The sequence below is a fragment of the Rhododendron vialii genome, chromosome 9a (assembly GCF_030253575.1).
Source record: "Rhododendron vialii isolate Sample 1 chromosome 9a, ASM3025357v1".
NCBI lineage: Eukaryota > Viridiplantae > Streptophyta > Magnoliopsida > Ericales > Ericaceae > Rhododendron > Rhododendron vialii.
This window is the reverse complement of record NC_080565.1, coordinates 39,159,085-39,183,221: the sequence shown is the minus strand read 5'-3', so window position 1 is coordinate 39,183,221 and position 24,137 is coordinate 39,159,085. Positions and strand designations below refer to the sequence as shown.

The 24,137-nt window shown below is 42.1% G+C and overlaps 2 protein-coding genes across 2 annotated transcripts; one reads left to right on the top strand and one right to left on the bottom strand.

Annotated features, from left to right (window-relative positions):
* Window positions 1-13,712: 13,712 nt before the first annotated feature.
* LOC131299896 (uncharacterized) lies at window positions 13,713-14,207 on the top strand. Its single transcript, XM_058325469.1, has one exon. It carries the CDS (start codon window positions 13,713-13,715, stop codon window positions 14,205-14,207), a length of 495 nt encoding a protein of 164 aa, XP_058181452.1.
* Window positions 14,208-22,343: 8,136 nt separating this feature from the next.
* Window positions 22,344-23,351, bottom strand: LOC131299895 (uncharacterized). Its single transcript, XM_058325468.1, has 2 exons — window positions 22,737-23,351; window positions 22,344-22,643 (listed from the first exon to the last, which is right to left on the bottom strand). The coding sequence occupies exons 1-2, from the start codon at window positions 23,349-23,351 to the stop codon at window positions 22,344-22,346; spliced, it is 915 nt and encodes a 304-aa protein (XP_058181451.1).
* Window positions 23,352-24,137: the final 786 nt, after the last annotated feature.

Here is a 24,137-nt window from a genome sequence, read left to right as displayed (position 1 = left end):
CCTTCATTTTAAATCGGATCAAGACCCATTATATATCAAGAATTACAGTTTTTAAAGTAATAAGACTACTTATTTTAAATCGGATCAAGAGCCATTATATATCAATTTTAAATCGGGGCTTATATAGATTCGAAGGCAAATTTTGAAAGTTACGACTACGAACACAATGTAAAAACTCTTCGAAACGATTTCTCCTACGCTTCGATAAATTATAGACGCTCTGTAAACTCTTTGAAACACTCAAGCAATGAAGAAATACGAACAAACTAGGGAGTTGATCTTCCGATAAAACCTAAAACGGGTTTTAGTCTTGGTTGCCTTGACGATTTTTGTAGTGGTCTTCTTTCTACCCAATTTTGATGAGCAAAACTTGAATTTTTTTATGGTGGGATTATGTCATCTCTTCGTACCTCAAAAACTCTATCTGTTGATATATAATGAGTTTTGATCCGATTTTAAGCGATCGAGGGACACGCGAGCATTTTACCGCAATGAATTATTTTTTTGAACCATTGTGGGTAAAATGGTCAAATCTTTTGATATACAAACGACGTTTTGTCCAAACTTATATGGTTAGATAGAAAATTTAACAAGCTTTTAAACTGTTCAAACCACGTGCAAATTGGAGTTCGGGAGTGTCCGAAGCAGCCCTTCAAAGTTTGACGCCTTTTGAAGCTTTAATGCTCCTGAGGCGCAAAACAATGCGCCCCGGCGCACATAAAATGCGCCCCTGGCGCATCCTACATTCCAAAAAAGGTCAAACTTTGCAAGCTTGATCCAGACACTCCTGAAATCCGATTTGCGAATGGATTGAACTGTTGAAAAGCTTGTTCAATTTTGCTTTCTAGCCCAAGTAGCTTCGATAAAAAAAAAAATTCGTATATCTAATGATGTGACCACTTTACCCTCAATGGGTAAAAAACATTTTATTTCGGTAAAATACTCACATGTCCCTCATTTTAAATTGGATCAAGACCCATTCTATATCAAGAATTAGAGTTTTTAAAGTAATAAGACTACATATTTTAAATCGAATCAAGGCCCATTATATATCAATTTTAAATTGGGGCTTATATAGTATCAAGGCCAAATTTTGAAAGTTACGACTACAAACACAGTGTAAAAACTCTTTGAAACGATTTCTGCTACGCTTCGATGAATTATGGACGGTCTATGAACTCTTTGAAACACTTAGGCAATGAAGAAATACGTATGAACTAGGGATTTGATCGTCGAATGAAACCTAGAACGTGTTTTAGTCTTGGTGGCCTTGACGATTTTTGTAGTGGTCTTCTTTCTACCCAATTTTCATAAGCAAAACTTGAATTTTTTTATGGTAGGATTACATCATCTCTTTGTATCTCAAAACTCTATCTGTTTATATATAATGGGTTTTGATTCGATTTAAAGCGAGGGACATACGAGCGTTTTACCACAATGAATTATTTTTTTGAAAACCGTTATTGTGAAAAGTACGATGATTCCGGTTTGGAAAATGAAAAAGGCCACGCCATATAACAACGTACCATTTCTTAAACTTCTGGCATCGGAGCTTGGACGAGGTTGCCTTGCCCGCTCTTGGTCGCTCCAGTAATAACCGTTGGCAGGTGCCAAGGGATTCCCATGTTCCGAGTCAGATCCGCCACCTTCGACACGTATGATATCCCAACCACCAACACTTCCTTCACTCTTAAAACAAACATCATACTTGGGATCAAGAACACCAATTTTGGCCCCTACAAGTACGAAAGTAGCACAATCTATTTCTACTACAGCGAAGTTGAGCTTTGGAGTGCAGTTATCCTCAACTCGAAAGCCCAATTTCGAAGGACCAAAAAGTTTACCATTGAAGTGGACCTTGCTTGGACATATCTAGTTGGAAAGACGCAACTGGCACATGATCTAAGCTCAGGACTTGTGTCTTTGAGCAGCCGATCGAAATTGACCGGGAAAGTGGAGTTGATGTTGATTTTCAAGAAGAAGAAGGCTGTCGACATGAATTGTACAATGGAAGTGAATACCGCAACAAAGTCCCTCCAGAATATCAGTTGCAAGTAGATACAACACAATCATCACCAGTTTTGATTTCAGTTGGGCAGAATTGGAAAAATTAGAGTGTTCGTTCGATTGTTCCACATAGGGGTTGAGTTTGACATTTGCTACTAATGTAATGCCCCTGTTTGGGGATTTCTTCACGCTTTGCTTTACGTACTTCGGATTTGTCTAGTAGTAGATATTTACCCTCTCTTTTTTCTTTTTCATTTTTTTATAGAATGCAATAAAATTTCGATTCTTTCAATTCATTAGTGTTTGTAAACTAACCTATGACTAGGCCAGTCTCAACCAAATACTACTATTTGCATTGGTTTTAAGATTTGGCTATGTAAACGTAAATCTATTTTTTTTGGACAATAAAGAAAATTTTACTAACCATAGTAAAATTACAAGTAATAAAGATACAGTGATTATAAGGATAAGGAAGACTAGGCGGCATCATAACGAACAAAACTCATCTCAATCGACACTCAATTCACCCGCTAATCCTTTGCCGCTAACTAGCCTAATAAGCCAATCAAAAAGCGATACAACCTGCAAAAACCACTTGGAGATGACAACTGTAAATCTATTGAGGGAAACCCAATACAAAAGTAACAGTGCCTTCTTCCTTCTTCCAACTTTCAAAAGTGAAGAAATTCAGTAGATATAATTAAGTCAAATTAAATAAATGCACTGATTTGTTCTCTTTCTGACATTATTGGCTTGTTGGCCTAGGGTGGTTTGTCTAAAAAAACTAGTCGCGGGTGACAAATTCCTTTTAAGCCCAAACTTGTAGGCTTATTGCATTTCAATAAGCCAATAACCTGATTGAACTTTTTTATGCCAAACCTGGCGTTAACAGTAACAAAGAACAAGATAATCAAATTTAAGTCCAGAACAAGGGCAAGTTATTTTGTGCTCCGGGAGCAGCCTTAAGAGTGTAAGATGGAGGAGCGTGGCTCGTGGAGGAGCAGCCTCTCACAAACGTGCAAGGGTGCGGATGCACAAAATTGAATCTAAAGGGGTGTATTCGCATATGGCCCAAATCACAGGGATATAAGTGGACTTCACCCAAGAAAAAACTGAGAACGTAAATAACTCTTCTCCAATTCTTCGTCAAGAGTCAAGACCAAAATTTACTTCTTTTTCATATTTGCTCTTAAAGTACATTTTTCCTTGACTTTAACACTTTTTCTCCTTTGGAAAAATCAACTTGGCCGCGTCTAACTACAGTTGGTCGCTACTAATTGCAATTGGCCGCGTCGAACTACACTTGGCTGCATCCAATTCGACGCGGCCAAGTGTAATACGTAGCGGTCAAGTGCAATTCGACGCGGCCAAGTGCAATTTGTAGCGGCTAACTGTAATTCGACGCGGCCAAGAAATTCGAATTCCCTTCACGACTCTCTCAATTCAACCAGCAAAACAAAAACCAACTTAAAACGAGTCCTATGGCAGTGGAATAAAAAGCAGGGTATCTCTTGGCACCCGCCAATGGTTATAGCTCCGAAGCCAGAAATGTAAGAAGTGGTTGTTAAGTGGCGCGGCCTTTGTCATTTTCCAAACCGGAATCATCGTACCCTTCATAATGACGGTTATGAAAGTCCGAACACCTCAATTCCGGGTTAGTTCTGCCACGTTCGGCGCTTCCAATGTCCAAACAATCACCCCTTCGTTCAACATAACGATGAACACTGCACTTGGGGTCAAGAACACAAATTTTGGCCCTTATAAAAACGAAAACTCCACTGTCAATTTCTCCTATAAGGGTACGCCAGTTGGGAGTGCTAAAATCCCAAATTCAAAAGCCTTTCTCCGATCGACCAAAAACATAATTGTTTTGGTAAACCTGGTTAACTACCAAGCCGGGAATACCCATTGACTTTGAACGGAAAGGTGGACCTCATGTTCATTTTCAAGAGGAAGAAAGCTACTAATTTGGATTGCACCGTGAACGTCAATATCGCTACATGGCAACTCCAGAATGTCCCGTGCAACTGATGCTGATGTTAAATTGATTACATGTATTTTAATTTATTTTCCAGAGGGGTACGTACTATTACATGTTTACTATAGTCCCCCCTTTTTTGTTTGATTGGTTACTATAACTTGCGTTTTGGATATTCTTTCAGTTGTGTTATGGATTTTGTGATTGGAATTGAATGTTTTAGAGTCAATTTCCTTCATTGCTGTTATATAGCATCATTTTAGAGACTTGCTAATTGATATAGTTTTTTTATCTGGAAAAGTAACCATTTATTAGGAAACTTAACAAGGTAACATCAAGATCGGGGTAATATCAAGTGCAATTCGATGCGGCCAAGTGCAATTTGAAGCGGCCAAGGGCAATTTGACGCGGCCAAGTGTAGTTCGATGCGGACAAGTGTAATTCGATGTGGCCAAGTGTAATTCGATGCGGCCAAGTGTATTTTGATGCGGCCAAAAAGAATTGGATGCGACTAAGTGCAATTCATAGTGGCTCAAGTGCAATTCGATGCCAAGGAGCAACAAAGAAGCCACGGCATTAGATGCCAAAGAGATACGTCGCCAGAAGCACAAGAAATGGCTACTCTACGACGTAGCATTCATCATTTTCCAGACTGGAATCATACTCCTCTTCCCCATGACGGTCATGAAGGTCCGAAATCCCAAGTTCTGGGACAAATCCGCCACCTTCGACACGTTTGATATCCCAACCATCAATACTTCCTTCAATCTTAAAACCAACTTCGCACTTAGGATCGAAAACACCAATTTTGGCCCCTACAAGTACGACAATAGCACAATGCATATATTTCTACTATGGCAAAGCTGAGGTTGGGAGTGTTGTTATTCCCAAATCGAAAGCCCAATTCCGAAGGACCAAAAAGTTTAGCATTGCACTGGACCTTTGCTTCGACCAATCTAGTTTGAAATTCGCAACTGGCAAATGATCTAAGCACAGGAATTGTGCCTTTGAGCAGCCGATCGAAATTGACTGGGAAAGTGGAGTTGAAGTTGATTTTCAAGAAAAAGAAGGCTGTCGACATGATTTGTACAATGGAAGTGAATACCGCATCACAGTCCGTCCAGAATATCAATTGCAAGTTGAGATACAACACAGTCATCATCAGTTTGGATTTCAGTTGGCCAGAATAGGAATAATTATTTTGTTCGTTCGATTGTTCTTCAGAGGGGTTGAGTTTGACATTTGCTGCTAAAGCCCCTTGTTTGAGGACTTCTTCACTATTGACATCTTCAAAAAAAAAAAAAAAAAAAAAAAAAAAGGACTTCTTCACTGATTTGTGCTCTTTCTGACATTATTGGCTTGTTGGCCCAGGGTGGTTTGTCTAAAAAAACTAGTCGTGGGTGACAAATTCCTTTTAAGCCCAAACGTGTAGGCTTATTGCATTTCTATAAGCCAATAATCTGATTGAACTTTTTTATGCCAAACCTGGCCTTAACAGTAACAAAGAACAAGATAATCAAATTTAAGTCCAGAACAAGGGCAAGTTATTTTGTGCTCCAGAGCAGCCTCTTAAGAGTGTAAGATGGAGGAGCATGGTTCATGGAGGAGCAGCCTCTCACATACGTGCGGGGGTGCGAATGCACAAAATTGAATCTAAAGGGATGTATTTGCATATTGCCCAAATCACAGGGGTATAAGTGGACTTCACGCAAGAAAAAACTATGAACGTAAATAACTCCTCTCCAATTCTTCGTCAAGAGTCAAGACCAAAATTTACTTCTTTTTCATATTTGATCTTAAAGTACCTTTTTCCTTGACAACACTTTTTCTCCTTTCGAAAAATCAACTTGAGAGTGTAAATTAGGGTGTTGACAGTTGAAATTATATCTCTCTTCCTATTAGTTTGTTTAGTAATAAACACATGTTTCGAAAAGTGGATTTCGAATACAGCATAAACTTTTGTTTTAGCGGCCAAGAGTAATTCGATGCAGCCAAAAGCAATTCGTAGCGACCCCAAGTGCAATTTGATGCGGCCAACTGTAATTCCATGGGGGCAAGAGCAATTCGATGCGGCCAAGTGTCATTCGTAGCAGACAAGTGCAATTCAATGCAGCCAATAATAATTCGTAGCGGCCCTGTGCAAAACTTTGCAACCATGAGTAATCAATTTAACACCAGCATCAGTTGCACTGGACATTCTGTCGTTGTCTTGTTGCGATAATGACAGTGGAGTTTTCGTATTTATAAGGGCCAAAATTTGTGTTCTTGACCCCAAGTGCAGTGTTCATTGTTGTGGTGAACGAAGGGGTGGTTGTTTGGACATTGGAAGGGCCGAACATGGCAGAACTAACCTGGAATTGTGGAGTTTGGATTTTCATAACCGTCATTGTGAAGAGTACGATGATTCCGGTTTGGAAAATGACAAAGGCCACGCCATATAACAACCTTTTATTACATTTCTGGCTTCAGAGCTCGGATGAGGTTGCTTTGCCCGCTCTTGGTCTCTCCAGTAATAACCGTTGGAGGGTGCCAAGGGATACCCTGCTTTGTATTCCACTGCCATAGGACTTGTTTTGGGAAATTGGTTTTTGTTTTGCTGGTTGAATTGAGAGAGTAGTGAAGGGAATTCGGATTACTTGGTCACGTCGAATTACATTTGGCCGCTACTAATTTCACTTGGCCACGTCTAATTACAGTTGGCCGCTAAAAATTGTACTTGGCCGCTAAAAATTGACTTGGCCGCATCGAATTGCACTTGGCCGCATCGAATTGCACTTGGCCGCTACTAATTTCACTTGGCCGCGTCGAACTGCACTATGCCATGTTGAATTGGATGCGGCCAAGTACAATTTGATGTGGCCACGTGCAATTCAATGAGGCCAAGTGCACTTGTACGCGGACAAGTGTAATTTAATGCGGCCAAGTGAAATTCGATGCAGCCAAGTGCTTTTCGATGCGGCCAAAAGGAATTCGTAGTGGCCCCAAGTGCAATTCGATACCAAGGAGCGACGAAGAAGCCACAACATTTTATGCCAAGGAGCTCTGTCGCTTGAAGCACAAGAAATGGCTACTCTACGGCGTAGCCCTCATCTTTTTTCAAACCGGAATCATACTCCTCTTCTCCATGACTGTCATGAAGGTTCGAAATCCAAAGTTCCGGGTAAGTTCGTCGTTTGAAGATTTAATGCTACTGTGGTGCAAAACAATGTGCCCAGGCGCACATAAAATGCACCCCTGCCGCATCCAAAGTTCCAAAAAAGGTCAAAATTTGCATGCTTGATACAGACACTCTTGAAATGCGATTTACGCAAGGTTTGAACCATTGAAAAGCTTGTTCAATTTGCATTCAAGCCCAATTAATTTCGATAAAAAAAATAATCATTCGTTTATCAAGGAATGTGACCATTTTACCCTCAGTGGGTAAAAAACAATTTATTTCGGTAAAATGCCCATATGTCCTTCATTTTAATTCGGATCAAGACCCATTATGTATCAAGAATTAGAGTTTTTAAGTAATAAGACTACTTGTTTTAAATCAGATCAAGACCCTTTATATATCAATTTTAAATCGGGGCTTAAATAGTTTCGAAGCAAAATTTTGAAAGTTACGACTACAAGCACAACGTAAAAAAATTTTGAAACGATTTCTCCTACGCTTCGATGAATTATAGACGCTCTGTGAACTCTTTGAAAGACTCAAGCAATGAAGAAATACGTACAAACTAGGGATTTGATCTTCGAATGAAACCTAAAACGTGTTTTAGACTTGGTGGCCTTGACGATTTTTGTAGTGGTCTTCTTTCTACCCAATTTTCATAAGCAAAACTTGAATTTTTTTTTGGTGGGATTACATCATCTCTTCGTACCTCAAAAACTCTATATGTTGATATATAATCAATTTTTATCCGATTTAAAGCGAGGGACATACGTTCGTTTTCCCACAATGAATTATTTTTTTGAACCACTGAGGGTAAAATGGTCAACTGTTTTGATAGACAAACGACCTTTTATCCGAATAGATATGGTTAGACAGAAAATTTAACAAGCTTTTCAACGGTTCCAACAACGTGCAAATAGGAGTTCGAGAGTGTCTAGGGCAGGCCTTCAAAGTTTGACACCATTTGAAGCTTTAATGCTCCTTAGCCACAAAACAATGCGCCCAGGCGCACAAAAAATGCGCCCCTGCCGCATCCAAAGTTCCAAAAAAGGTCAAAATTTGAAAGCTTGATGCAGACACTCCAGAAATCCGATTTACGCGTGGTTTGAACCGTTGAAAAGCTAGTTCAATTTTTTTTCTAGCCAAGTTGTTTCGATAGTAAAAATCATTCGTATATCAAGAGATGTGACCATTTTACCACAGCGCGTAAAGAACAATTTAATTCGGTAAAATGCTCGTATGACCCTCATTTTAAATCGTATAAAGACCCATTATATATCAAGAATTAGAGTTTTTTACGTAATAAGACTACATGTTTTAAGTCAGATCAAGACCCTTTATACATAAATTTTAAATAGGGGATTATATAGTTTCGAAGCCAAATTTTGAAAGTTACGACTACGAGCACAACGTAAAAAAATTTTGAAACGATTTCTCCTATAGTTCGATGAATTATAGACGCTCAGTGAACTCTTTGAAACACTCAAGCAATGAAAAGATACGTAGATCTAGGGATTTGATCTTCGAATGAAACCTAAAACGTGTTTTAGTCTTGGTTGCCTTGACGATTTTTGTAGTGGTCTTCTTTCTACCCAATTTTCATAAGCAAAACATGATTTTTTTTTACAACGGGATTACATCATCTCTTTGTACCTATAAAACTCTATCTGTTGATATATAATGGGTTATGATCCGATTTAAAGCGAGGGACATACGAGTATTGTACAACAATGAATTATTTTTTTGAACCACTAAGGGTAAAATGGTCAAATCTTTTGATATACAAATGACTTTTTATCCGAACTGATTTGGTAAGAAAGAAAATTTAACCAGTTTTTCAACGGTTCAAACCACGTGCAAAATTAGAGTTCAGGAGGGTTCAATGCAGCCCGTCAAAGTTTGACGTCTTTTAAAGATTTAATGCTCCTATGGCGCAAAACAATCCGCCCAGGCGCACATAAAATGCGCCCCTGCCGTGTCCAAAGTTCCAAAAAAGGTCAAAATTTGCAAGCTTGATACAGACACTCCTGAAATCCGATTTACGCTTGGTTTGAACCGTTGAAAAGCTTGATCAATTTGCTTTCTTACCTAAGTAGTTTCCACAAAAAAAAAAATCATTCGTATATCAAGAGATGTGACCATTTTACCCTCCATTTTACCCTCAGTGGTTAAAAAATAATTTATTTCGGTAAAATGCTCATATGTCCCTCATTGTAAATCGGATCAAGACCCATTATATATCAAGAATTAGAATTTTTTAAGTAATAAGACTAATTGTTTTAAATCAATTTTAAATCGGGGCTTACATAGTTTCGAAGCCAAATTTTGAAAGTTACGACTACAAAAAAAACGTAAAAAAATTTTGAAACGATTTCTCCAATGATTCGATGAATTATAGACGCTCAGTGAACTCTTTGAAACACTTAAGCAATGAAAAAATACGTATGAACTAGGGATTTGATCTTCGAATGAAACCTAAAACGTGTTTTAGTCTTGGAGGCCTTGACGATTTTTGTAGTGGTCTTCTTTCTACCCAATTTTCAAAAGCAAAACTTGATTTTTTTTTATAGTGGGATTACATCATCTCTTTGTACCTAAAAAACTCTATATGTGGATATATCATGGGTTATGATTCGATTTAAAGCGAGGGACATACGAGCGTTGTACAGCAATGAATTATTTTTTTGAACCACTAAGGGTAAAATGGTCAAATCTTTTCATATACAAATGACTGTTTCCCCGAACTGATTTGGTAAGAAAAAAAATTTAACAAGCTTTTCAACGGTTCAAGCCACGTGCAAATTGGAGTTCGGGAAGGTTCAGGGCAGCCCATCAAAGTTTGACGTCGTTTGAAGATTTATTGCTCCTGTGGCTCAAAACAATGCGCCCAGGCGCACATAAAATGTGCCCCCGCCACGTCCAAAGTTCCAAAAAAGGTCAAAATTTGCAAACTTGATACAGACACTGCTGAAATCCAATTTACGCGTGGTTTGAACCGTTGAAAAGCTTGATCAATTAGCTTTCTTACCCAAGTAGTTTCCATAAAAAAAAAATCATTCGTATATCAAGAGATGTGACCATTTTACCCTCAGTGGTTAAAAAACAATTTATTTCGGTAAAATGCTCATATGTCCCTCATTTTAAATCGGATCAAGAACCATTATATATCAAGAATTAGAGTTTTTTAGGTAATAAGACTACTTGTTTTAAATCAGATCAAGACCCATTGTATATCAATTTTAAATTGGGGCTTATATAGTTTCGAAGCCAAATTTTGAAAGTTATGACTACAAACAAAACGTTAAAATTTTTTGAAACGATTTCTCCTACACTTCGATGAATTATAGACGCTCAGTGAACTCTTTGAAACACTTAAGCAATGAAGAAATACGTACAAACTAGGGATTTGATCTTCGAATGAAACCTAAAACGTGTTTCAGTCTTGGTGGCCTTGACCATTTTTGTAGTGGTCTTCTTTCTACCCAATTTTCATAAGCAAAACTTGATTTTTTTTTTATAGTAGGATTACATCATCTCTTTGTACCTAAAAAACTCTATATGTTGATATATCATGGGTTATGATCCGATTTAAAGCGAGGGACATACGAGCGTTGTACAGCAATGAATTATTTTTTTGAACCACTGAGGGTAAAATGGTTAAATCTTTTGATATACAAACGACTTTTTATCCGAACTGATTTGGTAAGGGAGAAAATTTAACAATCTTTTGAACGGTTCTAACCACGTGCAAATTGGAGTTCGGGAGGGTCCAGGGCAGCCCGTCAAAGTTTGACGTCGTTTGAAGATTTATTGCTCCTGTGGCTCAAAACAATGCGCCCAGGCGCACATAAAATGCGCCCCTGCCGCGTCCAAAGTTCCAAAAAAGGTCAAAATTTGCAAGCTTGATACAGACACTCCTGAAATCCGATTTACGCATGGTTTGAACCGTTTAAAAGCTTGATCAATTTGCTTTCTAGCCCAAGTAATTTCGATAAAAAAATATCATTCGTTTATCGCGGGAAGTGACCATTTTACCCTCAGTGGGTAAAAACCAATTTATTTCAGTAAAATGCTCATATGTCCCTCATTTTAAATTGGATCAAGACCCATTATATATCAAGAATTAGATTTTTTTAAGTAATAAGACTACTTGTTTTAAATCGGATCAAGACCCGTTCTATATAAATTTTAAATCGGGGCTTATATAGTTTCGAAGCCAAATTTTGAAAGTTACGACTACAAACAAAACGTTAAAATTTTTTGAAATGAATTCTCCTACACTTCGATGAATTATAGACGCTCAGTGAACCCTTTGAAACACACAAGCAATGAAGAAATACGTATGAACTTGGGATTTGATCTTCGAATGAAACCTAAAACGTCTTTTAGTCTTGGTGGCTTTGACGATTTTTGTAGTGGTCTTCTTTCAACCCAATTTTCATAAGCAAAACTTGAATTTTTTTATAGTGGGATTACATCATCTCTTTGTAACCAAAAAACTCTATATGTTGATATATAATGGGTTATGATCCGATTTAAAGCGAGGGACAAACGAGCGTTGTACAACAATGAATTATTTTTTTGAACCACTGAGGGTAAAATGGTTAAATCTTTCGATATACAAACGAATTTTTTTCCGAACTGATATGGTAAGAAAGAAAATTTAACAATCTTTTCAACGGTTCAAACCACATGCAAATTGGAGTTCAGGAGGGTCCAGAGCAGCCCGTCAATGTTTGACTTCGTTTGAAGATTTAATGCTCCTGTGGCGTAAAACAATGCGCCCATGCGCACACAAAATGCGCCCCTAGCGCAACCAGAGTTCCAAAAAAGGTCAAAATATGCAAGCTTGATACAAGCACTCCTGAAATGCGATTTACGCAAGGTTTGAACCATTGAAAAGCTTGTTCAATTTGCTTTCTAGCCCAAGTAATTTCGATAAAAAAAAATATCATTCGTTTATCAAGGGAAGTGACCATTTTACCCTCTATGGGTAAAAAATAATTTATTTCCGTAAAATGCTCATATGTCCTTCATTTTAAATCGGATCAAGACCCATTATATATCAAGAATTAGAGTTTTTAAAGTAATAAGACTACTTATTTTAAATCGGATCAAGAGCCGTTATATATCAATTTTAAATCGGGGCTTATATAGTTTTGAAGGCAAATTTTGAAAGTTACGACTACAAACACAACGTAAAAACTCTTCGAAACGATTTCTCCTACGCTTTGATAAATTATAGACGCTCTATGAACTCTTTGAAACACTCAAGCAATGAAGAAATACGTACAAACTAGGAAGTTGATCTTCCGATGAAACCTAAAACGTGTTTTAGTCTTGGTTGCCTAGATGATTTTTGTAGTGGTCTTCTTTCTACCCAATTTTGATGAGCAAAACTTGAATTTTTTTATGGTGGGATTATGTCATCTCTTCGTACCTCAAAAACTCTATCTGTTGATATATAATGGGTTTTGATCCGATTTTAAGCGAGGGACATGCGAGCATTTTACCGCAATGAATTATTTTTTTGAACCACTGAGGGTAAAATGGTCAAATCTTTTGATATACAAACGACGTTTTGTCCAAACTTATATGGTTAGAAAGAAAATTTAACAAGCTTTTCAACTGTTCAAACTACATGCAAATTGGAGTTCGGGAGTGTCCGAGGCAGCCCTTCAAAGTTTGACGCCTTTTGAAGCTTTAATGCTCCTGAGGCGCAAAACAATGCGCCCCGGCGCACATAAAATGCGCCCCTGGCGCATCCGACATTCCGAAAAAGGTCAAACCTTGCAAGCTTGATCCAGACACTCCTGAAATCTGATTTGCGCATGGTTTGAACTGTTGAAAAGCTTGTTTAATTTGCTTTAGTAGCTTCGATAAAAAAAAACATTCGTATATCTAGTGATGTGACCATTTTACCCTCAGTGGGTAAAAAACATTTTATTTCTGTAAAATACTCACATGTCCCTCATTTTAAATTGGATCAAGACCCATTCTATATCAAGAATTAGACTTTTTAAAGTAATAAGACTACATATTTTAAATCGAATCAAGACCTATTATATATCAATTTTAAATTGGGGATTATATAGTATCAAGGCCAAATTTTGAAAGTTACGACTACAAACACATTGTAAAAACTCTTTGAAACGATTTCTGCTACGCTTCGATGAATTATGGATGGTCTATGAACTCTTTGAAACACTTAGGCAATGAAGAAATACGTATGAACTAGGGATTTGATCTTCGAATGAAACCTAGAACGTGTTTTAGTCTTGGTGGCCTTGACGATTTTTGTAGTGGTCTTCTTTCTACCCAATTTTCATAAGCAAAACTTGAATTTTTTTATGGTGGGATTATATCATCTCTTTGTACCCCAAAACTCTATCTGTTTATATATAATGGGTTTTGATTCGATTTAAAGTGAGGGACATACGAGCGTTTTACCACAATGAATTATTTTTTTAAAAACCGTTATTGTGAAGAGTACGCTAATTCCGGTTTGGAAAATGAAAAAGGCCACGCCATATAAAAACCATTTCTTAAACTTCTGGCATCGGAGCTCGGATGAGGTTGCTTTGCCCGGTCGCTCCAGTAATAACCGTTGGCGGGTGCCAAGGGATTCCCAAGTTCCGAATCAGATCTGCCACCTTCGACACGTATGATATCCCAACCACCAATACTTCCTTCACTCTTAAAACCAACATCGCACTTGGGATCAAAAACACAAATTTTGGCCCCTACAAGTACGACAGTAGCACAATCTATTTCTACTACGGCGAAGTTGAGCTTGGGAGTGTAATTATCCTCAAATCGAAAGCCCAATTCCGAAGGACCAGAAAGTTTACCATTGAAGTGGACCTTGCTTGGACAGATCTTGTTGGAAAGACACAACTGGCACATGATCTAAGCTCAGGGCTTGTGCCTTTGAGCAGCCGATCGAAATTGACCGGGAAAGTGGAGTTGATGTTGATTTTCAAGAAGAAGAAGGCTGTCGACATGAATTGTACAATGGAAGTGAATACCGCAACAAAGTCCCTCCAGAATATCAGTTGCAAGTAGATACTGTGGGGGTGGTTTTCTTTGTGACCCTTCCTTTGTAACTGTCTCCGTGTGTTGGATCGTGAGAGACGACGTCGGTCCTGATGTACCTGCAGAACCGGAGGGGGTTGTTCCTCCAGGAAGAAGCTCCGACGAACTTGTCAGTAAGTGGGGAGAGAAGAAAAAAAAGTTTAGTAAGAAAAAATCTCTTTGTAGAGAAGAGTGAGTGCTGTTGTCTAGAAGTCCAGAGAGAGTTTTTTAGTAACAATGCCCCTTCTATTTATAGGTAAAGGGGTAGTGTGTTGAGCAAGATGGCTTTGCTTTCCACGCGTCAAGCATTGCTCGGATGACGTCAGGTTGCTGGGCCATTTAATGAACTCCACTTTCCAAGTCTTACAGAGCCACATGGGTCGATGTAAGAAAGGTCATATCGTTCAGAGCTGTCACTTCGAATATCAGAAAAGATAGCTTACTTATCACAAGATATTTCTGAAAGGTTCCATAATCATCTGTACTCGGTGGAACCTACTTTGACACACGATGAATTCCCGAGCATCGGATGTTCTCTCCGAAGAACATCGTATCCGAACAAGAGGACATCCCGAGCGTTTGGAAAGATCACCGGGTGAACTCAAAAACATCCACGTTCGGTGAAGACACGCAACGTTCGGTGACGTCCATGGGCGTCCGTCTATCCTTCGGATATTTCGGCCCCCTACAATAGCCCCTCAACTCTTGCTTTTCTTGCTCGGATGAAAAGGAAGAGTTGAACAGAAGTTGGCCGAACAAAAAGTAGCTCCGAAGAACGAATGACCAGACGAATCGTCGAAGTCGTTTGAACAGAAAAAGGTTTGGAATCTTTTAGGCTTGTGCTTGCAGCTTTCATTTAATGCTTCTGCAACCGCCGATTTGAAACATCACCAGGTGTCACGACTTCATTGGGTGGTGGTACGGCACGCTTCATTCTTGCCACGTGTCCTTCATCAAGCGTCACATCAATCTCCCGCTCAAATCCAACGGCCAGGGTTCAAGACCGGTTTGAATTCTGAGCTCAATATAAAAGGGGCAGGGTAAGGAGAGAGAAAATCACTCTCTCCCATTCTCGATCGTCTTCTCTATTCAAGCACCGTTTCAGACCAAAAATCGCCAGAAATCTGCAGATTTGAAGGTTTTGATCACAGATTTCTCTTGACTTTTCAGGTATTTCTCGAGTTCTTCTATTTCTTGATGCATTTTGATTATTTTCGAATGCTTTTGCCCCCTTTTTGTTGGCTTTTTCCTTTTCGTTTGGACTGAAACAACCGCCTGATTACCCAGGTGTTCATGTGTTCTTCCGAACATATGAACATCTTCAAATCATGTTCTTCCGAACACGAGGGCATCTTTAAGTGAGAGTTTTTTTTTTAAAGGGACAATCTTTAAGAAGCTTAACAAGCCATGTTAAGCTTCTTAATCTCTGTTTCTCCATTGGAAACGCGTAGGGTTCCCCATCGTTTCCCTGAGCGGTAGTAATCCCTCCTTTGGAATTTCTTCCGAAGGGTTATCATTCGGGAAGTAACCGAGCAGACTTGGGATCTCCCCGAATAACATAGAACACCGAACATAGGCACTTAGATTCCTGGCCATGCAAATCGCTAACGGTCTTATCCCATGCAGTTATTTGTTTCTAGGTATGGAGTCTTCGAAGTTAACTTCTTCGGGAGAATCTTATCGGTCAGTGGATACAGAAGCTTCGGATTTCGGTAGGGTCGACCCACGACTTGCCGAAGTTATAAGAGACTTTGCCCGGAGCTACCGAACGGGGTCAGGTGGCGGGGTCCCCGAGGGAGTTGAAGGAATCGACTACCCCACCCGGGTGGTTCCTCTCCGAATAGTGGGGCCAGACCCCAACATAATAGATGTAGACGACGATTCATCTGATAGGGAACCTCCTCACGACGAAGTTGAAGAGGGAGATGAGGCCGAGGGAGCCGATGAAGCTGAGTCGGAACAAGAAACTCCAATCGCTTCATCAAGCCGAACGAATGAGGGAGCGGGCGTCGTAGGAGAATCCTCATCGCAACCTCCGAAGGCGAAGAGGAAAATCGTTCAACTGGACCCCGATGTGATTCCCGACCGAACGGGGAGGGATCCCTGCCCCTACCTGGAGTGCTTCCAAGACAAGAAGAGCTTGAGCCTCTTCCGAGCCGTATACGACGTCCCCGACGATGTCGTTATCACGCCGGTTCAAGGCCCCCGAATTAGATTTAGCGACGAACATGTCACCGTTCCCTTGATGGTGATAACGGAAGGGGACCTTCAGTTCCCGATGCATAGGGTATTAAGAGAAATCCTTCACCGTTTTAACCTTACCCCATGCCAGCTGAGCGTAAATTCCTACCGCATTATTCACTCGGTAATCATACTTACCGAGGTAAAGATGTTCCCGCTCGAGGCTTACCATTTTTTTGAGAATTACATGATGTCAAGAAACGTTCGGTATTCTCGATATTATCTTTTCTCCCAGAGGAAGATGCAAATAATCATTCCCGAGGGCATGTATGACTCGGAGAAATGGGCCTCTGACTACGTCGTGATTCGGGGAAATTTCCAATTCCCCGAATCAGAGTATGGCCAATTTGAAATCGCCACACGAAGGGGAACTCCGAGTAAGAACAGTTGTCCGTTATTTTAAATGTTATTCCTTCTATTGCTCTTATTATACTTGTTAGAAATTTAATAAACTTTTTTTGTGCTTTTCTTCGGCAGATACCACCAAGCTTAACAAGGTACTGTTAAGGGCGGCGAAAGGTTGCGGTCTTGCCGACTCCCTGCTCACTATCCCAGCGGAGGGGAGAGACGCCCCAACAATCCTCAAATATAAAGCTACATACGGCGGTCGGATCCGACAAAAGGTAACCGATGAGCCTGAGCAGTCTTTTAACGTTGAATCCGAGGACATCCCAGAAGAGCTACAACCGAGCATCGACAAACCTCTCCGAGGGACAATCCGACTACCGACCGAAGAAGAACCTTTCCTTGAACAAGAAGATATGCCTCCAAGGAATATCAAGGAAGTTCTCCAGAAGAAACTGGAGGAAAAAGAGAAGGAGAAGGCCCAGCTTCGGAAGGCTGGAGCCCCGGGTGCTTCGGGCTCGGCCCCAAGCAAGAAACCCCCCCCTCTAAAAAACGACCACTGAGCACCCATCCTTCCCCGAAGGAACCGCTTGCCAGCAAGAAGACAAAGGCGGCTCCGAAGGGGAAGAGCCAGGAAGTCGAGCTTCCGAAAGAAGCAAGAACAAAGGGAGAGAGGGAGCTTGCTTCGGAAATCGACACCCCATGGGTGCCCAATTTTATCACCCCGAGCAAAAAACAAATCCTAGCATCAGACAGCCTCAAGGAGGATCCCTCCCTGGCTTTTACTCTCCACTCGGGGCTGGCTTTACCGAGGGACATACAGAGTCCCCCGTCTTTGAAAGCAGCCCTGAGTGAGTATTACTACCATGCTGAAAGAGTAAGTAAACTCGTACTTGCAATGATTATTAGTTCATTCTCTTGCTCTTCGAAATAACTTTAATTCTGCTTATGACCGTAGGCTACCCAATCCATCATGAGTGCCCAACTTTATCTCACCGAACACGACAAGAAGTCGAAGCTGCTGAAGCAGTCGGTTGAGTACAACAAGGGCATGGCCGAGGATTACAAGAAGAGCTTAGAGCAATCTAAGCTCGTGAGGCAAGGCCTGGAGGTTCAGGTTACAAACCTGAATGACCTGATCAAGGGGCTGCAAGATTCAGCCGAGCGAACGAGAGCCGAAGGAAAAGAAGAGGGGCTGGCTAAGGGAAGAGCCCTCGGGCGAGAAGAGATGAAAAAAGAGATGGAAAAGGAGATGCAGGGGCAGTACGATAAGGGGTATGCCCAGGTTGAAGAAGATGTGGCTGATCAAATTTTGGAAGTCCAAGGTGAGATCAAAGAAGGCCAACACAAAGAAAGCTTCATGCTCAGCTACAACAGGGGTTTTGACGACGCAGGCGTTGAGCCTGACGATGAGAGGAGGAATCTTGTAGAAGTACCTCCCCTTGCCCAAGCCGAAGCTGAAGCAGAAAACACAAGAGCTGGTGCTACCGACTCTACCACCGTACTAGCCCCTGCAGATGCTCCAACAAATTGAACTGGCCTTCCCTTTTTGTTGTTGTTTTCATATTTCTGTTTTTTGTTTGTTTGATTTTGCTGTTTTGATTTTGAATATGGTTGGCCCTGAACAAATGGAATCTTGCCAACCATTGAATGCAACTAAGACATGCTGGAGAATCTCTTGATGAATGATAATCGTCTTTTCGTTCTGAATGGATTTTGTTTCCAAGTATAAAATTTTGCCAAGTCTTTTTACTCGGTAGACACATCATAAATCAGAAATTTTCCAAGTCTTTTCATTCGGAAGAACTAAATATGTGATTTTGGAGTTACTAAGAAATGAACTTGGGTTTACCCATATAGTAGCCCCCTGCCCTATTGTATTACCGTGGAATAGAATAAGGCAGTAGAATGGGTAAACAGAGCTACACATAAGTAGTGCAAATGAGTGATATTTCAAAGGCTATACGAGCAGTCCCCGAACAAATATACCGAGGGCTATGAGAGTTCCGCCTGAACATACAAATCATCATGGGCTACGAGTTTTTCACCCGAACGAATATACCGAGGGCTTTGAGAGTTTCGCTCGAACAAACAAATCATCATGGGCTACGAGTTTTTCGCCCGAACGAACGAAATGAATATCGGACGTACCAATCATAGGGAGGAAATTCCAGCGTCCCAAGGACACGAACTCGGGGTTAGATGAGATACCCCGGTTAAAAGAGTAACGGAAACAACTGCATAGTGGAAACGAGCTTGTATTATAAGTACATGACGCTCAAAAGCGTATTTTCCGAACCAAAGATGTAAATACAAGAAAAGGAAAAAATAAACGCGAAGGATGCCAACACTAGCCATGGAATTTCAGCAGTTTTTGAGCATTCCATGGATTTGGAATTGGCGTTCCGTCCATCTCGGCAAGCTTGTAGACACCATGCCTGATCTTTTCAACCACTCGGTAAGGTCTTTCGAAGGGATCCTTCAGCTTGGTCAGCTTTGATGCTTCGGTAACCATCCGAAGGACTAAGTCCCCAACATTAAATGGACGAGCGCGAACATGCCGATTGTAGCCCCTTGCAACTTCTTGTTGATATGCAGCGTGCCAAAGGTTGGCATTGTCACGAAGTTCTTCGGCGAAGTCTAACTTGGCCCCCACGAGTGCGTTGTTATCCACAGGGTTAAAATTTTCTGTTCGGGCCATAAGGATCAGAGTAGACAAGGGGAGGATAGCTTCCATACCGTAGGCCATAGCAAATGGAGTACGGCCGGTAGACCGCCGAGGAGTGGTACGGTAGGCCCATAAGACGTGTGGAAGCTCTTCCACCCATTTACCGAGCTTCCGATCCAGACGGCGCTTTAGCCCCCGAGTGATGGTCTTGTTAGATGCTTCGGCTTGTCCATTACCTTAAGGATAGGCCACTGAGGAATTATGGATCGTGATGTGGCGCTGTGCATAAAAAGCTTTAATGGTGGATGCGACAAACTGGGAGCCATTGTCAGAAAGGATGGCGTACGGCACGCCGAACCTCGAGATGATGTGCTTCCAAATAAAACGTTCCACGTCACCGGCTGTGGTTTTGACCAGGGGGGAAGCTTCAACCCATTTAGTGAACAGATCCGTGGCTGTGAGCATATACTCAAATCCGCCAGGCGCCTTCGGCATCTTGCCAACTATATCAAAAGCCCAAACCGCAAATGGCCATGGACTAATGATCATTTTGAGGGGGAAGGCAGGCTGGTGGATGAGAGATGCTTGCTTTTGGCACCGAACACATTGTCTTACGTATTCTTCAGACTGCTTCACCATCTTCGGCCACCAATAGCCTTGCGTTAAAGCACGCTGTGCAAGGGACCGTCCCCCTGAATGCGCCCCATAGCTTCCTGAATGGAGTTCCTCCAGAACGGCTTGTACAAGGTCGTCGTGGACGACGCGCAAATCCGGGCCAGTGAAAGTCCGTCACTACAGGTTGTCGCTCGGATCTAGGAAAACATTAGCCGCTCGGCATCGGAGTTTTTAAGCTTCGCGCTTGTTCGTTGGTACCACCTGGTTCTTTAAGTAAGCGATCACTGGATCCAGTTGACTTACACCAAGGGAGATTGCCATCACTTGTTCACTCGGCTACTCAAAGCTCGGGGTCGCCACCTCATCGAAAGTAATAGTGCAACTGCCCGAGGTCTTGTAAATAGAAGCAAGACCTGTCAGGGCGTCAGCATGTGCATTGTGCTCCCGAGCAATCCATTCTATTTCTACTCGGCCAAATCTTCCGAACAAGGCCAAGATGTGGCTTACGTAAGCATTCATACGCTGGTCTTTGGCTTGATAATCTTCGTTTAAGTGACCTACAATGAGCTGAGAATCACAAAAGACATGTACCGAATCTGCATCATGCGGAAGAGCAAGTTGGAAGCCTCCAATCAGGGCTTTGTACTTCGCTTAGTTGTTCATCGCCGGGTATCCAATCGAGACAACGCTTTCATGCACCGTCCCACTCGGAGTCACAAGGACAATGCCCGCTCCGGCCCGTGAATGTTAGAAGCTCCATCGACGATCAATCGCCAGGCTTCGCCGGAGAAGAGCTTCCATTGCCGCTTTGGGTTCTTTCGTCCGAGGGAATACCGAGCACGAAGGGGCTCCAAGGGACAGTTACATGGGCCTTCCAAAACCTCTTCTTCCTGAATACGAGCTTTGTCAGCGACGGTGGCCAAGGTATTGGCTTCGTCTTGCAATCCGGGAGTGAGTTCGGCAAAGAAGTCGGCCAAGGCCTGACCTTTGATAGCTGTCCGAGGCTCAAACTGGATGTCGAAATTAGCCAAGTCTTGAGAGAATTTCAAGATCCGGCTTGATGTGTCCGTCTTTCAAAGGACAGCTTTGAGAGGAAACTCAGTGAGGACCACAATCCTATGGGATTGAAAATAAGGCAATAGGCTCGTTTTAGCCGAAACGAGAGCCAATGCCATTTTCTCCATAGGCAAGTACCTCGTCTGAGAATCCGTCATCATTTTGCTGGAATAGAAGATTGGTTGATGCTCCATCCCCTTTTTCAGAACGAGAACCGCGCTCGTAGCATGGTCAGAAACAACAAGGTAAAGATATAGATCTTCATCAGGTAGAGGCTTGACGAGCAAAAGAGCGTGAGACAGGTATTGCTTTAAAGATTGCAAAGCCTTCTCACACTCTTCGGTCCATACAAATCTGCGTCGGCTAGTTGTGATTGCTCGAAAAAACGGACGGCAGAGATCACTCGAACATCGGATGAAACGGCTCAGGGCAGCAACCATTCCCGTAAGCCGCTGTACCTCTTTAATAGTAGTCGGAGCTCGGATATTTCGCACGACCAATATTTGTGTAGGATCAGCTTCTATCCCTCGGCGACTGACCATGTAACCAAGGAATTTTCCCGAGCTTACGCCAAATGCACATTTCTCGACATTGAGTCGCAGCTTCCGTTGTTTTAAAATAGCAAAGACCTCTCCCAAGTCCCGAAGATGGTCCCAAGCGAACGTGCTTTTGCAAACCAGATCGTCAATATAAGCTTCTATTATTCGGCCAAGCATGCCAAGAAACATCTTTGTGATGGAGCGTTGGAAGGTTGCACCAGCATTCTTCAGACCGAACGGAACGACCTTGTAACAGTAAGTTCCCTGAGGAGAAATAAAGGTCGTCTTCTCCTGGTCTTTCGGATCCAAAGCTATTTGGTGATAGCCCCGATATGCATCCATAAAGCTCAAGCGTTCACATCCTGCCGTTGCGTCCACCATTTGCTCAATCCGAGGGAGAGGAAATCGATCCATTGGGCAAGCGTCCTTGAGGTTTGTGTAGTCGACGCAAACCCATAGTTTCCCATTTTTCTTCGGTACAACCACTGGATTGGCAAGCCAGGAGGGATATAAAACTTCTCGAATGACTCCAGCCTCCAATAGTTGATCTACTTCCGACATCACAGCTTCGATGTGTACGGCCGACGAGCATCGAACTTTCTGCACCACCGGACGCCTACTTGGATCAACATTAAGTGTGTGCATGGCGAACGAGGGATCCACTCACGGCATGTCTTGGGGAGTCCAAGCAAAAACCTCTATGTTTTGCATCAAGAAGTCATACATCTCTTCGCGTTCGGCCATGCTCAGAGAACTCCTAATTAAAAAATATCTTCCTTCGCCCCATGGAATGGGAAAATGTATTAGCTCTTCGGTAGACCTTTGTTCGGCAGGCACTCCTACGTCTTCAATTATAGGAACTGGAGTGGCTTCCACACATTGTACCTCCATACAGCTCTGTTTGTTGGTGACAGTGCTGATGTAGCATTTCTTTGATTGGATTTGGTCTCCTCGGAGGCTCTCCTGATGCCCATTCCATCCAACAAATTTTACCACTTAGTGATAGGTTGAAGCAACCGCTTGCATCTCGTGTAGCCAAGTTCGGCCGAGTATTACGTTGTATGGGCTGGGCGAAGCGACCACCATAAATTCAATCTCTAGAACCCGCGACCCAGCCCGCACAGGGAGAGTAATCAAGCTGAGTGGCCAAACCGATGCTCCAGTAAAACTGACGAGGGGAGTAGAGGCTGTTTGAAGTTGAGCGGGAGATAACCCGAGGCTCCAGTAGGTTGAGTAAAACATCACGTCCGTCGAGCTTCCTTGATCTATCAATACCCGTTGAACGGTTGACTTTTCAATTGCAACAGTGACAACGAAGGCGTCCGTGTGAGGGAGTTGCACACCTTTCAAGTCGTCGGATGAAAAAGTAATTGTGCTGCCAAAGTTCGGGTCCTCCCATTTTCGCTTTCCCGAAGCGCCCACGTTGTAAATAGATAAAGAGGTGATGGCTCTGTCAATTTCTGAACGAAGCTTGGCCACCCTTCCTTCGGAAACCAACCCTTGTATAATGCTCACGAGATTGCCAATAAGAGGGGGAGGTGGAGGAAGTGGATTTCGCCGAACGTCAATCCACTGATTTAGATGACCGGCTGCTGCCAAGTCTTCTAGATATCGCTTGAAAGGTGGGCATTGCGTGGTGTAGTGGCCGCGCTCCTTATGATACGTGCACATCCCTGGTCCGCTACCGACGGTGCCTAAGAGTACCGTTGGCCAAACAAAGAATGGCAATTTGCCAATGATGTTGAGGAGTTTGTAGATAGGTTCGGTGAAGGCCGAATGCTTGGCAACATACTCGTCTGGACGTGGTTCTCTTTTTGTTTATGGCCACGATTGTGGCTGAGGGTGCTGCGGAGGTCGGCCCTTGCCGTTCGGCTTATTGGTCGTCTGGCTTGAACTGCCCTGGCCTCTTTGCTCTTGCCGTACGTTTGATACTTGTTTCTTCGGCCCAATTGTTTTGGCAGGCTCAGGAGTCTTTGAAGTATTTCGCTCGGCCATGGCTTCTTCGTGAACGCAATCCTTCTCGATTATGGTCATGAGCTCTCCCATTGTTTTAGATGGATTACGGGGGAGGTCACGGAACATTGCCGAGGTTGGATCCAACCCGTTCATAAAAGATTCGGCCGCGACTCCTTGATCACAGTCGGGGATAAGATTATAGACCTCCCAGTAACGTTCGGTATAAAGCAGTAGAGTTTCTCCCGCCGCTCTTCGCATGTTCACCAGCATGGACAACGTCCTCGGTTAAATGTTGCTGGTTACAAAGCGTTTACTAAACTCCAATTCCAGCTCGTTGAAGCAAGAAATAGATTTGGGCTTCAACTGATTGTACCATAACATAATTGGCTCACTGAGAGTGAGTGGGAAGATCTTGCACATAAGGGCGTCAGAAAAGTTATGGAGGCTCATGGTTTGTCTGAAGTGACAAACGAACGCGACTGCGTCCTTCTTCGCCTCGTA

What these genes read in the sequence shown, in the direction of transcription:
- LOC131299896 (XM_058325469.1), top strand. Translation starts at nt 13,713, where the DNA reads ATGAGGTTGCTTTGCCCGGTCGCTCCAGTAATAACCGTTGGCGGGTGC.
- LOC131299895 (XM_058325468.1), bottom strand. Translation starts at nt 23,351, where the DNA reads ATGTGCACGTATCATAAGGAGCGCGGCCACTACACCACGCAATGCCCA. An exon ending in CTTCGCCCAGCCCATACAAC is followed by an intron (nt 22,644 to 22,736) that starts GTAATACTCGGC and finishes AATGGGCATCAG; the next exon opens with GAGAGCCTCCGAGGAGACCA.